Source organism: Tachyglossus aculeatus, chromosome 26, assembly GCF_015852505.1.
Source record: "Tachyglossus aculeatus isolate mTacAcu1 chromosome 26, mTacAcu1.pri, whole genome shotgun sequence".
Classification (NCBI taxonomy): domain Eukaryota; kingdom Metazoa; phylum Chordata; class Mammalia; order Monotremata; family Tachyglossidae; genus Tachyglossus; species Tachyglossus aculeatus.
The window spans coordinates 18,335,157-18,352,154 of record NC_052091.1 but is presented as its reverse complement, the minus strand read 5'-3'; the positions used below and the strand labels follow the sequence as shown (position 1 = coordinate 18,352,154).

The 16,998-nt window shown below is 49.5% G+C and overlaps 1 protein-coding gene across 3 annotated transcripts in view; it reads right to left on the bottom strand.

Moving 5' to 3' along the window:
* GABPB1 (GA binding protein transcription factor subunit beta 1) overlaps window positions 1-16,998 on the bottom strand; it is a 109,806-nt gene that overhangs the window by 22,558 nt on the left and 70,250 nt on the right. For all 3 annotated transcript variants that reach the window (XM_038766814.1, XM_038766813.1, XM_038766812.1), the window contains 2 exons: window positions 8,509-8,694; window positions 7,596-7,711 (listed from right to left, as the gene is read on the bottom strand). In XM_038766814.1, coding sequence (XP_038622742.1) covers window positions 7,596-7,711; window positions 8,509-8,694 — 302 coding nt within the window. The remainder of the gene's footprint in view (window positions 1-7,595; window positions 7,712-8,508; window positions 8,695-16,998) is intronic.

Here is a 16,998-nt window from a genome sequence, read left to right as displayed (position 1 = left end):
AGCACTGGACTAAGCGCTTGGGAAGGCCAAGTTGGCAACGTTTCGAGACGGCCCCTACCCAACAGCGGGCTCACAGTCAGCGTGGCTCAGCGGAGAAGAGCCCGGGCTTTGGAGTCGGAGGTCACGGGTTCAAATCCCGGCTCCGCCAAATGTCAGCTGTGGGACTTTGGGCAAGTCACTTCTCCGGGCCTCAGTTCCCTCCTCTGTAAAATGGGGATGAAGACCGTGAGCCCCCTGCGGGACAACCTGATCACCTTGTAACCTCCCCAGCGCTTAGAACGGTGCTTTGCACATAGTAAGCGCTTGATAAATGCCTTCATTATTATTATTATTATTAGAAGGGGGACAGTCCCCTTGGCCAGACAGTCCATCTTCCTATTTAAGGCCATTCTGACACCCCTAACTTTTCCCTCCTGCGTCCCTGATTTTTCCTCTACTAACCCTCGACCTATTTTCCACAAATTCATCCCAAGCCTTCCTGAGGGCTAAGGACACTTTTCCATCTGCGCCGTTAACCGAGATAGAGGATTCCATCTCTGCCCACTCCCTGCCGGTAAAAAAAGAACGAAACCTCCCGTCGGGGTGGGATTTTCTGAACGACCATTCCAGGTTTGGCAAACCCTTCACGGTTCAGGGTTCGGCAGAATTCAATCGCGTCCCCGTCTTGGCCCGTGTCTCTCCGGATCGAAGACGGCGGCCGATTCCACTCCATCCTAGCGGAGCCGCTTTTCTCCACGATTCGCCTCTGTCTTTCCCGCGCTGAGACGGCCAGAGAGGCACCTTGCTGCCTAAATGTGATCGTACCACGGTTTATAAGGTGGCAGAAATCATCTCAGCTCTGCCACTCCTCTGCGTCACTGTGCTTCTCTGTGCCTCAGTTACCTCATCTGTAAAATGGGGATTGAGACTGTAAGCCCCACGTGGGACAGGGACTGTGTCCAACCCGATTCACTTGTAACCACCCCGGCCTGGCACAACCTAAGCACTTAAACACCACAATCATTATTACTATAATTATTATTATTAACCATTACTTGGTTGTTTTTCACTGCCGTCCCTCACGAAGCCGGGTTCAACGGACCGGTCTGAGAATAACAACGAGACATCGCACGGACTTCTTCTCCGTATAAAAGGTTCGCCTGGATAGAATAACTGCGCTGTCCATTAAACACTTAGGATACAGACAAATTAGGTATCATACTCTGGCGATCGCCAATTAAAAAGTAAATACATCCGCCCTTATTTGAACTTCACGGTGAGGGTAGATTTCAGAGAAATTCAAGCGGGATTTAAAAACGAACTGCTCGCTTTATTGGAGGTCGACGTAAAATATATTGTAAATAAACCAGAACAACGGTAACTGTGCTGCCTGAATGTCGAGGCCTGTGTGCCGTTGGACGCAACAGAAAAAGGAACCTCAAGAAAGATTTAACTTGATAGACTAGGTGGAAATCAATCAATCAATCAATCGTATTTATTGAGCGCTTACTGTGTGCAGAGCACTGGACTAAGCGCTTGGGAAGGACAAGTTGGCAACATATAGAGACGGTCCCTACTCGACAGTGGGCTCAGACCGTGAGATGTGTTAACACTGAGGGCTTCTACTTGCGGCAAGCAATTTTCTGACTTTTAATCGTGTTTCCGTAATAAAGACAGAACTGCCCGCTCTGTTATGTTGCAAATTTGTACTTCCCAAGCGCTTAGTACAGTGCTCTGCACATAGTAAGCGCTCAATAAATACGACTGATGACGCCCGAAGTATCTGGCTGCAGCTCGGTTTGACCTTCAGTAGGGAGATTTGCTATCATCATCATCAATCGTATTTATTGAGCGCTTCCTATGTGCAGAGCACTGTACTAAGCGCTTGGGAAGTACAAATTGGCAACATATAGAGACGGTCCCTACCCAACAGTGGGCTCGTGCTATCTCAATTATCAACGGAAAAGGTTATTTCTCTTATTTCCGTGACTACCAAGTGGCCTTTCCTTTGTCCCGAATCACACACACGAGTTATCAAGGGGGAGACCATAACTTCCATCGCCCGACCTGTCGCAGAAAACACATTTTTCTCACATTCTCAACCGCGAGAATCAGCGAGCGTGTTCAAGAGCATACGGAAAAAGGGGATTCCCAAGACAGCCCCCGGAAAGACGAGCTAATGCACCCCGCCGGAAAAATCACCTGCTAGATTGTAGAGTCCAAGTGACCGGGATGAAAAATTGGAATGAGAAGTCCCGCAAACGGTGCGGACCGCGCTTTTCCAAGCCCTTAGCTCGGTGCTCCGCGCACGGAGGGCGCTCAGTCGGGAATACAAAAGTCCCGGCATCTCCCAAACGGTCAGTCCTAGGATAAGTGCCGAGGTGAGAGGGTTCCCCCCCGAAACCGCGCCTTTTCCTAAAGGAGCCCCGGAAAACGGGAGCGATACGACGATACGGACCGATTTCTTAAAACATCAAGCCGAGAGAACGACAACATACGCGTCCATGCCGTACCATCCCGGATCTGACCTCACCCGGCCCAGGCCTCCGTCTTCAAACGGCTGCAATCGATCGATCGTGTTTATTAAGCGCTTACTGTGTGCAGAGCACTGTACTAAGCGCTTGGGAAGTACAAGTTGGCGACATATAGAGACGGTCCCTACCCGTCAGCTGCACTGAAGGACAGAGGGACCGTGGGGCAGGGAAGCAGTGTGGCCTAATGGCTAGAGCGCGGGCCTGAGAGTCGCGAGGACCTGGGTTCTAATCCCACCCACCTGCCAGCCGGGTGACCTTGGGCGAGTCACTTCACTTCTCTGGGCGTCACTTCACTTCTCTGGGCTTCTTTTCCCTCATCTGTGAAATGGGGATTAAGGCTGTGAGCCCCGTGTGGGACAGGGGCCGTGTCCAACCTGATTAGCCTGTCTCTATCCCGGCGCTTAGTACAGTGCCTGGCACACGGTAAGCACTTAAACGCCAGAAAAAAACAAAACCAGTTGTCTCCCAACCTGATAGGAGAGGCAAAGCCTAAGACCGTGAGCCCCAAGTGGGACAACCTGATCACCCTGTATCCTCCCCAGCGCTTAGAACAGTGCTTTGCACATAGTAAGCGCTTAACGAATGCCATCATTATTATTATTATTACCCTTTCAGAGACTACTTCTTCCTCATGTAATGGGTGACTTGTCTACTGGGTGACCTTGGCCAAGTCACTTCGCTTTGTTGAGCCTCAGTTACCTCATCTGGAAAATGGGGATTGAGACCGTGAGCCCACATGGGACAGGGACTGTGTCCAATCTGACTTGCTTATATCTACCCCATTGCTCCTGACACATAGTAAGCGCTTAACAAGTACCACAAGTAATATTATTATTAAATTCCGGCTCCGCCAGTTGTCTGCTGGGTGACCTTGGCCAAGTCACTTCACTTTGGTGCCCCTCAGTTACCTCATCTGGAAAATGGGGATTGAGACCGTGAGCCCACATGGGACAAGGACTGTGTCCGATCTGACTTGCTTATATCTACCCCATTGCGCCTGACACATAGTAAGCGCTTAACAAGTACCACAAGTAATATTATTATTAAATTCCGGCTCCGCCACTTGTCTGCTGGGTGACCTTGGCCAAGTCACTTCACTTTGTTGCCCCTCAGTTACCTCATCTGGAAAATGGGGATTGAGACCGTGAGCCCACATGGGACAGGGACTGTGTCCGATCTGACTTGCTTATATCTACCCCATTGCGCCTGACACATAGTAAGCGCTTAACAAGTACCACAAGTAATATTATTATTAAATTCCGGCTCCGCCACTTGTCTGCTGGGTGACCTTGGCCAAGTCACTTCACTTTGTTGCGCCTCAGTTACCTCATCTGGAAAATGGGGATTGAGACCGTGAGCCCACATGGGACAGGGACTGTGTCCGATCTGACTTGCTTATCTCTACCCCATTGCTTAATACAGCGCCTGACACATAGTAAGCGCTTAACAAGTACCACAAGTAATATTATTATTAAATTCCAGCTCCGCCACTTGTCTGCTGGGTGACCTTGGCCAAGTCACTTCACTTTGTTGCGCCTCAGTTACCTCATCTGGAAAATGGGGATTGAGACTGTGAGCCCACATGGGACAGGGACTGTATCCGATCTGACTTGCTTATCTCTACCCCACTGCTTAATACAGCACCTGACACATAGTAAGCGCTTAACAAGTACCACAAGTATTATTATTATTAAATTCCGGCTCCACCACTTGTCTGCTGGGTGACCTCAGCCAAGTCACTTCACTTTTTTGCCCCTCAGTTACCTCATCTGGAAAATGAGGATTGAGACCGTGAGCCCACATGGGACAGGGACTGTGTCTGATCTGACTTGCTTATCTCTACCCCAGTGCTTAATACAGCGCCTGACACATAGTAAGCGCTTAACAAGTACCACAAGTAATATTATTATTAAATTCCAGCTCCGCCACTTGTCTGCTGGGTGACCTTGGCCAAGTCACTTCACTTTGTTGCGCCTCAGTTACCTCATCTGGAAAATGGGGATTGAGACTGTGAGCCCACATGGGACAGGGACTGTGTCCGATCTGACTTGCTTATCTCTACCCCACTGCTTAATACAGCGCCTGACACATAGTAAGCGCTTAACAAGTACCACAATTATTATTATTATTAAATTCCGGCTCCACCACTTGTCTGCTGGGTGACCCTGGCCAAGTCACTTCACTTTTTTGCCCCTCAGTTACCTCATCTGGAAAATGGGGATTGAGACCGTGAGCCCACATGGGACAGGGACTGTGTCCGATCTGACTGGCTTATATCTACCCCATTGCACCTGACACATAGTAAGCGCTTAACAAGTACCACAAGTATTATTATTATTAAATTCCGGCTCCGCCACTTGTCTGCTGGGTGACCTTGGCCAAGTCACTTCACTTTGTTGCCCCTCAGTTACCTCATCTGGAAAATGGGGATTGAGACCGTGAGCCCACATGGGACAGGGACTGTGTCCGATCTGACTTGCTTATCTCTACCCCATTGCTTAATACAGCGCCTGATGCATAGTAAGCGCTTAACAAGTACCACAAGTAATATTATTATTAAATCCCAGCTCCGCCACTTGTCTGCTGGGTGACCTTGGCCAAGTCACTTCACTTTTTTGCGCCTCAGTTACCTCATCTGGAAAATGGGGATTGAGACCGTGAGCCCACATGGGACAGGGACTGTGTCCGATCTGACTTGCTTATCTCTACCCCATTGCTTAATACAGCGCCTGACGCATAGTAAGCGCTTAACAGGTACCACAAGTAATATTATTATTAAATTCCGGCTCCACCACTTGTCTGCTGGGTGACCTTGGCCAAGTCACTTCACTTTGTTGCGCCTCAGTTACCTCATCTGGAAAATGGGGATTGAGACCGTGAGCCCACATGGGACAGGGACTGTGTCCCATCTGACTTGCTTATCTCTACCCCATTGCGCCTGACACATAGTAAGCGCTTAACAAGTACCACAATATTATTATTAAATTCCGGCTCCACCACTTGTCTGCTGTATGACCTTATGCCAGTCACTTCACTTCTCTGGGCCTCAGTTACCTCATCTGTAAAATGGGGATTGAGACTGCGAGCCCCACAAGGGATAGGGATAGTGTCCAACTCGATTTGCTTGTATCCACCCCAGCGCTTAGTACAGTGCCTGGCACATAGTAAGTACTTAAAACCATCATTAATAATTATTATCATCATCATCGCCAGCAATTCTAACCGATTCCTTCACGCGCTCCTCTCCACCCTGAAGCTATTACTGCATTCTTGAGAAGCAGCGTGGCTCTGTGGAAAGAGCCCGGGCTTTGGAGGCAGAGGTCACGGGTTCAAATCCCTGCTCCGCCAATTGTCAGCTGTGTGACTTTGGGCAAGTCACTTCGCTTCTCTCGGCCTCAGTTCCCTCACCTGGAAAATGGGGATGAAGACTGTGAGCCTGATCACCTTGTAACCTCCCCAGCGCTTAAAACAAGTGCTTTGCACGTAAGTGCTTAATAAATGCCATCGTCATCATTCTTGACGGGAGATTCCGCTCCCCCATCCACCTCTTACTGGGTTACACGGGCGAAAATGAGAGCACGTGAGGCCAAACGGTGCCCAGAATTCCAGGACTCATGGCCGATCCAGCCTCTCTCAATGTGGGAATCGGGGATCCTGCATTGGCTCCGGAGAACGCGCCTTCCCGAGCAAATCGGACTACTTTAGGAACTCTGAAGGCCAAATCAGCCCGTCTAAAACGGCGGGTCGGGGGTGAGGGGTACCCACTTCGCTCACTGAGACTCCAAAGCTGTCTCCACGCCTGACCAGACTCAAAAAAGAAGCGGCGTGGCCCAGTGGAAAGAGCCCGGGCCTGAGAGTCTAATCCCTGTCCCGCCACTCGTCCTGCTGGGCGACCTCGGGCAAGTCGCTTCACTTCTCTGGGCCTCTGTTCCTCCATCTGGAAAACGGGGATAAAGACCACGAGCCCTATGTGGGACAGGGACTGCTTCCAACTCGATTATTTTGTATGTACGCCAGTGCTTGGCACATCGTAAGCGCTTATCAAGCACCCCAACTGTTATTATTATTCTGACGAGGGTATGATCGGGGCACAGCTGGCCTCAGGTGGGAAAGACGACGAGTTTCCGCTCCCGAATGCTAATTCTCTACTCCCCGGGAGGTTGGAGGCGTGACAGGAGGACTGAAAATTTTCCAGGCAACTTCAGTCCGGAGAGCACTAGGAGACTGATCTGCACCTGTTTCGTTCAATCGTATTTATTGAGCGCTTACTGTGCGCAGAGCGTCGTACTACGCGCTTTTCACCAGTCTACCCCCATCCTATAAAGAGGCCCACGCTGCCGTGGCCGGCTATCCATCTGGTTCCTCGCCTCCACCGGCTGCCTAGACCGTAAGCGCGCTGTGGGCAGGGGACGTGTCTGCTGATCCCGTGGGACCGTCCTCTCACGAGCGCCCGATAAATACCGATCGATCGATCCGACCGGCCCCCGGGCCGCGAGGGAGCTCTCTGGCCAGGCGGCAGCCGGCGGATAATGTAGGACTCCCACCCTGACGGGACCGGTGGCCATCACCCGAGGGCCCTGCCCTTCCGCCGACGCGCAAGGAATTTCTCAAGATCTACCGCCGACCTGCTCCCGGGCCAAGTCAACGGGCGAGAATTTCCGGATCGTCCAGCTCGGCATCTCCCGATGCGCTAAGGGTTCGACTCGGGGCACCGCGTCGTTCGAAGGCACGGGGCGGTCGGCGATACGTACTACTTATTTCATTCCTGGGCCACGTACTACTCAACTCATGCCTCAGCCGTGCCTAATCACGACTGGGCTTCGGCCGGATTGCCTCTGCGCCCGCCCCCCCTCTCGCGTGGGAGATGCCGTGACTTTTCTAACGGCCGCGTTTTCTCATTCCACATTTTCATTCCGGGCCTGTTCCACCAGAAGAGAGTCGGGGGCGGTTACCGAATGACAACACTACGACTCTTCAATCTACGGCAATACAAAAGCTTTTTAATAAATATAAAAGAGGATGAGCCGGGCCGGTTTATTTCTGACAACTCTGGAAAAGCACATGGGGTAAGAGTCTCCTTACTTCTATTTCTGCAGATTCCACCCGATTTTCAATGATCTCAATACACTGCCTCTTCACCGGTGGCTCTTCACTGATGACAGTTTCTTCTGCAATGTCTGTTGCCGGTACTGTCAGAACTAAAATGAAACACACACATACGTATATATATTTGTATTTACACATACACTCACACACCGGTCTCATTATCCAGACGTCTAGATACAAACATTAATCCGAAGAGTTAAGATGTATCTTGCACCACCGAACTCCAGCAGTGATATTTTCTTCCCACGTCTACCAAAGCGTGAGATGAGCATCATCAGAGACCGCACCTTCTGCTTCCTAGTCCACTTCAGGTCTCCCTTTTACTTGCTAGACGCTTACTCCGTACCAGGCGCTGTACTAAGCGCCGGGGCTGACGGTACAGGATAATCAGGTTGGACACACGGGGCTCACCCGTGTCGCTTACCTTACCGGTTCGAGGGCCAGCAGCGTGGCCTGGCGGATAGAGCCCAGGCTCGGGAGGCCGAAGGACCTGGGTTCTAATCCTGCTCTGCCACTCGTCTGCTGGGTGACCTTGGGCAAGTCACTTGACTTCTCCGGGCCTCGGTCCCCGCATCTGTACAATGGGCATTAAGGCCGTGAGCCCCACGTGGGACGTGCCCAACCCAATTAGCGTGCATCTACTCCAGCGAGTGGAACGGTGCCTGGCACGCGGTACGTGCTTCAGAGAGACCATAAAAGCCAACAGATTTATCCACGGCCCGAACGGCGTTCGCCAAAGACGAGCAACCCTCCACCTCCGCGAAGGACTCGCCGACCCTGGAAGCGGAGGTGAGCGTTAAACTCGGGGCCCCGAGTTTTCCCTCGAAAGGCGTCCTCCCGGGGCACTCGACGATCGCGCCCACCGGCCCGAGGAATCGCGGCTCCTCACCTTGCTGGCCATCGGGCATGGTCACGATGATGGGCTGACCGATCCCGCTGGTCGGAATCGAGTGCAGGTTGCCCAGCTGAATTCCGTCCGTGACTATCGTGATCACCTGCTGGCCCCCGGAGCTGACGACTTGTTGGATCGCCCCATCCACGGACTCTGCGGTCACTACCTCCTCGGTGGCCACGACTGGGGGGAAAGGGCAGAAGACAATCTGAGGCCACTGCCTGGGCCCGAAGGAAAAAGGCCTTTCAGATTCTAAGATAGCTCGCGTTTCGCAGATTCTTCCCCCCATCATCATCATCAATCGTATTTATTGAGCGCTTACTGTGTGCAGAGCACTGGACTAAGCGCTTGGGAAGTACAAATTGGCAACATATAGAGACAGTCCCTACCCAACAGTGGGCTCACAGTCTAAAAGGGGGAGATAGAGAACAAAACCAAACATACTAACAAAATAAAATAAATAGAAGACCGTCAAGAAGACCCCCAGGACCATCGGCTCATTAAGGAGGGGGGTCGGTTCGTTCTGTTGCGTTGTACTCTCCCCTGAGCGCTTACCAAGGTGCTCTGCGCAAATTAAGCGCTCAATAAATACCACTAATCGACTGATTGATGTATATTAGAGGGTTCAGACATTTCACAGCGGGGAATTCGTTTTCGCGACCCGACAGGCCCGACCCAACCTCGGTCCTGCCTCTCTCCTCTCCCAATTTCGCTCTTTCCTCTTTTCCCGTTTGCTTCTCTCTACGGCCCCCTCCCTCATCCTCTCTCCTGGAAAACCCCCAGTTCGATAAAGGTACACGTCATTTAAAAAACTACATAAGAACACCAACACCCAGACCCTTACCCTCTAAAACTTACACACTTCTCTTACATCGTTACATCGCATAACGGTCTCGATTAGCATTCCTTTAGAGGACATTACGTCTATTACAAGCGCAAAAATACAAGGCTTCGAAGATGTCTAGAACAAATGTCATTTTTTCGGGTGGGGTGAGAGCAGCCAGACTACTCTGAGACATGATAAACGTAGATCTCAGTTCCCAGAATTGCATTTATCCCATCCGCTGCTAAACCGTCATCTCAGACCTCGGTTAATATTTATGTACATATTTATTACTCTATTTATTTATTTTGCTTGTACATATCCATTCTATTTATTTTATTTTGTTAGTATGTTTGGTTTTTGTTCTCCGTCTCCCCCTTTTAGACCATGAGCCCACTGTTGGGTAGGGACTGTCTCTGTATGTTGCCAACTTGGACTTCCCAAGCGCTTAGTCCAGTGCTCTGCACACAGTAATAAATTGTAATAAATACAATTGCACAATTGTAATAAATACAATTGACGGATTGATTAAATTTCTTGCCTTCTCTACCTAATGTATCTTTCGGAGAAAGCATCCACCTGATACTTCTTCATAATTTTCTTTCAGACACCGCATTAAAGTGGGGCCCAGGCTGGAAAATTTACATTATTTAAACAGATTTGGGTGTCCCCCCCGACCAACTTTGTTTCACAACGTCTCTGGGATTAAAATCATTAGCAATTTCCTCTATCTCTAAAGTAAATCTGATGCCCTGCGGATTACTTCTTCACTTCTACAACCTGTGGACTCTCCTCACACATTTCGACTCCCTGCTCACTTTGTTCTAACCCGCCCTTCATGAAGCCAGTGATGGAAACGGCTCCGTTTGTGAAAAGAAAACGTTTACAACGATACAGTGATGTCGGAAGCAGTGTGGCCGAGTGGACAGAAAGCCCTGCGTTCCGATCCCGGCTCCGCCACTTGTCCGCTTTGTGACCTGGGACGGGTCGTTTCTCTTCTCTAGGCCTCGGTTCCCTCACCTGTAAACTGGGGATTGCGTCTGTGGGCCCCATGTGGGACATGGACCGTGTCCAACCGCGTGAAAAACGGGCCCAGACTTTCTCAGAGATCCGAAGTTGTTCCGGTTATCTAATCGGATGCACTTCCGAGGGGGTCCCGGGCAGAAGCGGTTCTAAAACGTTCCCTCTGACAGGCCCTGGGATCATTAAACAATTCTAGAGTAAATAATCATATTCAAATCCTCTCAACTGGGCCACAGTGCTGTGTTTCAGCCCATTTCCTTTGCATTGGTTCATGTCACCAAGCCGCTTGCTGGCCATTTCCTATTCAGTCTTAATAAACGACTCTCCCCACGGGGAATTTGGTGCCCTCGGTAGAATCAAAGATGGCAGATACCGCACCTCCCTTCGGTCCATTGATCTTTTTGCATTCTTTTCTATTCAGGCCTCCCTTTTTGTAAAGGAGAAAAGTATTATTCATCCCCATTTTACAGATGAGGTAACTGAGGCCCAGAGAAGTGAAGTGACTTTCCCAAAGTCACCCAGCTGACAAGTGGTGGAGCCGGGATTCGAACCCGTGATCTTCGACTCACTAAGCCACACTGCTTCCCTTAACCACGCTGCTCCCCTCGCTTCCCTTACTGTGTTCAGGACACTGTACTAAGTGCTTGGGAGACTACGGTATAACAACAAATAGCTACATTCCCTGTCCACGAGTTTACAGTCCAGTCTTCAGCCCCATTTTACAAAAGAGGGAACTGAGGCCTAGAGAAGGGAAGTGGCTTGCCCAAGGTCATTTAGCAGACCAGTGGAGGACTGGGATTAGAACCCAGGTCTTTCAGATTCCCAGATCTGGGTTCCATCCACTAAGACGTGCTGATTCTCCATGACTTCCCGTTTCTACACTCCCCAAAACACGGCAACCTGTACGAGAAGCAGCGTGGCTCAGTGGGAAGAGCCCGGGCTTTGGAGTCGGAGGTCATGGGTTCAAATCCCAGCCCCGCCAACTGTCAGCTGTGTGACTTTGGGTAGGTCACTTCACTTCTCCGGGCCTCAGTGACCTCTTCTGCAAAATGGGGATGAAGGCTGTGAGCCCCACGTGGGACAATCTGATCACCTTGTAACCTCCCCAGCGCTTAGAACAGTGCTTTGCACATAGTAAGTGCTTAATACATGCCATTAAAAAAAAACCTTTATATGCCCCAGGTCTCATTATCATTTTCTTTCTAGTCACCAAGAATAGAATGGGCAAGTCACTTCGCTTCTCTGGGACTCTGGGACCTCATCTGTAAAATGGGGATGAAGCCTGTGAGCCCCACGTGGAACAACCTGATGACCCTGTATCTACTCCAGCGTTTAGAACAGTGCTTGACACATAGTCAGCGCTTAAAACCAAGTTGTACTTCCCAAGCGCTTAGTACAGTGCTCTGCACACAGTAAGCGCTCAATAAATAAATAAATACGATTGCATATTATTATTCCTAGTGGAATTGAGTAGTTAGGGGTCAGATCAAACCTGACTGGTCAGTGTTCTTTTTTTTTTTAATTGGAATGGAACCAGATCGGTCTGAATGGAGATGTCTTTATTGGCCCCGAACTACATCCGAACTCAAATAATATTTTCCGGAACGAACTGAACTGAATCTCATTAGTGTCTCAAATGAGAAACGAGTGGAATCAAACTAACGCTTTTAGTGCAGCCCTGGGAAGACTCTTAACCATCAGTTATCCACCCCCAAAGTAGGGCCTTATCAGAGAAAGCAGCGTGGCTCAGTGGGAAGAGCCTGGGCTTTGGAGTCAGAGGTTGTGGGTTCAAATCCCGGCCCCGCCACTCGTCAGCTGGGTGACTCTGGGCAAGTCACTTAACTTCTCTGGGCCTCAATTACCTCATCTGTAAAATGGGGATTAACACTGTGAGCCCCACGGGGGACAACCTGATCACCTTGTAAATTCCCCAGCGCTTAGAACAGTGCTCTGCACATAGTAACCCCTTAATAAATGCCATTATTATTATTATTATTATTAGAGCCCTACGTTAAGGGTTGTTTTGCTGCTTCTTTGGGGTGCCCTTTCCCAGGAACCTCTCCATGGTCAGAAAATGAATTCAATTTATCTGAACCCCATTCGGGGGGTTCTCAGACACTCGTAGTAAAGGCTGCCTTAGGTGTCTGGTGAAGGGCAAAGGCGGGAGGACGGAGGTAAGGGCGACATCGCCGACTGCGACGACACCAACGCGGCATCTTCCTACAAGACGGAGTTACCTATTGAACGGGACGCCGCTTCTCTAAATAAAAATAACGATGGTGGTATTTGTCAAGCGCCTACTCTTTCCCAAACACTGTTCGAAGCACCGGGGTAGACACAAGATCATCAGGTTGTCCCACGTGGGGCCCACAGTCTTCAGTCCTGTTTTACAGATGAGGTAACCGAGGCACAGAGAATCAATCAATCATCATCATCAATCGTATTTACTGAGCGCTTACTATGTGCAGAGCACTATACTAAGCGCTTGGGAAGTACAAATTGGCAACATATAGAGACAGTCCCTACCCAACAGTGGGCTCACAGTCTAAATGTGAGTCTAAACAGTCTAAACTTGTAATAACAATAACAATAATAATGGTATTTGTTACGTGCTTACTACGCGCCGGGCGCCGTACTAAGCGTTGGGGTGGATACAAGTAAATGAGGGTTGGACACTGTCCCTGTCCCACCTTGTAATAACAATAATAATGGTATTTGTTAGGTGCTTACTACGCGCCGGGCGCCGTACGAGGCGTTGGGGTGGATACAAGTAAATGAGGGTTGGACACCGTCCATGTTCCACCTTGTAATAACAATAATAATGGTATTTGTTACGTGCTTACTACGCGTCGGGCGCCGTACTAAGCGTTGGGGTGGATACAAGTAAATGAGGGTTGGACACAGTCCCTGTCCCACCTTGTAATAACAATAATAATGGTATTTGTTACGTGCTTACTACGCGCCGGGCGCCGTACTAAGCGTTGGGGTGGATACAAGTAAATGAGGGTTGGACACAGTCCCTGTCCCACCTTGTAATAACAATAATAATGGTATTTGTTACGTGCTTACTACGCGCCGGGCGCCGTACTAAGCGTTGGGGTGGATACAAGTAAATGAGGGTTGGACACAGTCCCTGTCCCACCTCGTAATAACAATAATAATGGTATTTGTTAGGTGCTTACTACGCGCCGGGCGCCGTACGAAGCGTTGGGGTGGATACAAGTAAATGAGGGTTGGACACAGTCCCTGTCCCACCTTGTAATAACAATAATAATGGTATTTTTTATGTGCTTACTACGCGCCGGGCGCCGTACTAAGCGTTGGGGTGGATATAAGTAAATGAGGGTCGGACACAGTCCCTGTCCCACCTTGTAATAACAATAATAATGGTATTTGTTACGTGCTTACTACGCGTCGGGCGCCGTACTAAGCGTTGGGGTGGATATAAGTAAATGAGGGTTGGACACAGTCCCTGTCCCACCTTGTAATAACAATAATAATGGTATTTGTTACGTGCTTACTATGCGCCGGGCGCTGTACGAAGCGTTGGGGTGGATACAAGTAAATGAGGGTTGGACACCGTCCCTGTCCCACCTTGTAATAACAATAATAATGGTATTTGTTACGTGCTTACTACGCGTCGGGCGCCGTACTAAGCGTTGGGGTGGATACAAGTAAATGAGGGTTGGACACAGTCCCTGTCCCACCTTGTAATAACAATAATAATGGTACTTGTTACGTGCTTACTACGCGCCGGGCGCCGTACTAAGCGTTGGGGTGGATACAAGTAAATGAGGGTTGGACACTGTCCCTGTCCCACCTTGTAATAACAATAATAATGGTATTTGTTACGTGCTTACTATGCGCCGGGCGCCGTACTAAGCGCTGGGGTGGATACAAGTAAATGAGGGTTGGACACAGTCCCTGTCCCACCTTGTAATAACAATAATAATGGTATTTGTTACGTGCTTACTACGCGTCGGGCGCCGTACTAAGCGTTGGGGTGGATACAAGTAAATGAGGGCTGGACACAGTCCCTGTCCCACCTTGTAATAACAATAATAACGGTATTTGTTATGTGCTTACTACGCGTCGGGCGCCGTACTAAGCGTTGGGGTGGATACAAGTAAATGAGGGTTGGACACAGTCCCTGTCCCACCTTGTAATAACAATAATAATGGTATTTGTTACGTGCTTACTACGCGTCGGGCGCCGTACTAAGCATTGGGGTGGATACAAGTAAATGAGGGTTGGACACAGTCCCTGTCCCACCTAGGGCTCACAGCTGTTTTACAGACGAGGAAACTGAGGCCGAGGGAATCATTAAGGTATTTGTTAAGCGCTTACTGCGTGCCAAGCACTGAGGTAGATAAGGCAATCGGGTTGTCCCACGTAGAGCTCCTGGTCTTAATCCCCATTTTGCAGATGAGGAAACTGAGGCACAGAGAAGTCAGGTGGCCCGCCCAAGGTCACGCGGCGGAGCCGGGACTAGAACCCAGGTCCTTCCGACGCCCGGGCCTGTGCTTTATTCGCTAGGCCCCGCTGCTTCTCTAATCAGGACATCCAAAACCTCCTTTAAAGCTCGGGGAAGGGGAGTTGGAAAGTTGAAAAGCAAGGCAGGCTGCTGCGGATGCCACCCAATGTGATGCCAATTTGTACTTCCCAAGCGCTTAGTACAGTGCTCTGCACATAGTAAGCGCTCAATAAATACGATTGATTGATTGATTGATGGATTGATTGCGGAATTCGCCTCCCCCTTGCACAGCACGTGTTGCGCGCTTGCGGGAAAACCCCTCGTCTCCTTGACTGGAAAAAGACCTTAGCTGAGCGAACAATACTAATAATAACAACAATGACAACGGCGGCATTTGTTAAGCGCTTACTCTGTGCCGGGGGAAGAAAGGCAACACGCTAACCGATGCTCGTTAAAGGTATCAGCCAGTTGAATCATCACGAAAGTCGGAAGAGGGCAATCAATCAAATCGCTGGTGCAATATTCATTCATTCATTCATCATCATCAATCGTATTTATTGAGCGCTTACTGTGTGCACAGCACTGGACTAAGCGCTTGGGAAGTCCAAATTGGCAACATATAGAGACGGTCCCAGCCCAACAGTGGGCTCACAGTCTAAAAGGGGGAGACAGAGAACAAAACCAAACATACTAACAAAATAAAATAAATATTTTTTATAATCTAAAATAAATCGTATTTACTGAGCGCTTACTGTGTGCGGTAAGCCCTTGGAGAACTGCGAGGAACTGCTGGACCCCATTTATTTTTATTATTATTGTTATCATTATTATTATTAGTTTTATGGTATTTGTTAAGCGCTTACTGTGTGCGAAGCACTGTTCAAAGCGCTGGGGGGGATACAAGGTGATTAGGTTGGCCCCCATGGGGCTCACGGTCTTAATCCCCATTTTCCAGGTGAGGTCACTGAGGTACAGAGAAGGGAAGTGACTTGTCCACAAAGTCACACAGCAGACAAGTGGCGGAGCCGGGATTCGAACCCACGACCTCCGGCTCCCAAGCCCGGGCTCTTTCCACTGAGCCACGCCGCTTCTCTAAATAAATGATGGTGGTATTTGTCCAGCGCCTACTATTTGCCAAACACTGCTCTAAGCGCCGGGGTAGATACAAGATCCACATGGGGCCCACAGTCTTAATTCCCATTTTACAGATGAGGGAACTGAGGCACAGAGAATCAATCCATTAATGGTATTTACTGAGCGCTGTGTGCAGAGCACTGTACTAAGCGCTCGGGGAGTCCAAGTTGGCGACGTATAGAGATGGTCCCTGCCCAACAGTCTCACATAATAATAATAATAATAATGATAACAATAATAATAAAAATAAACGGGGGTCCAGGCGACAGGGCCTAGTAGTTCTCCAAGGGCTTACCGCCCACAGTAAGCGCTCAGTAAATACGCTTGAATGAATGAATGACGGCTCACAGTCTAGAAGGAGGAGACAGAGAAGCAGCGTGGCTCAGTGGGAAGAGCCCGGGCTTGGGAGTCAGAGGTCACGGGTTCAAATCCCAGCTCCGCCACTTGTCAGCTGGGTGACTTTGGGCAAGTCACTTCACTTCTCTGGGCCTCAGGGACCTCATCTGGAAAATGGGGGTGAAGACTGTGAGCCCCCCGTGGGACAACCTGATCGCCTTGTAACCTCCCCAGCGCTTAGAACAGTGCTCTGCACATAGTAAGCGCTTAATAAATGCCATTATTATTATTATTATTATTATTATTAACAAAACAAAGCAGAAGTTAAGCGACTTGCCCAAGGTCGCACATTTATCCTTTCACCGTAAGCATGGAAAAGAATTGCGCTGGGACCTCAACCAAGCGCCATTTGAGCAAATATTGCTTATTTGCAATTTAGCTGAACCCCAAGGAGGTCAAGAAAAGAGCGACGTTATAACCTCCGGTTGCTGATATTCACAGGGGAAAAGGAACAGTATGAAAAGGAAAAAGCAGATTTAATGTAGATACGAAAACACTTCTTCCATCAGAAGGAAGAGTAACGGTCCCAATCTGATCTTCTTCCCCTCTAGGTCACTGCGGGCAGAGGAGGCGTCTTTTAGATTGCACTCTAACAAGCGCTTAGTACAACGCTCTGCACACAGGAAGCGCTTAGGAC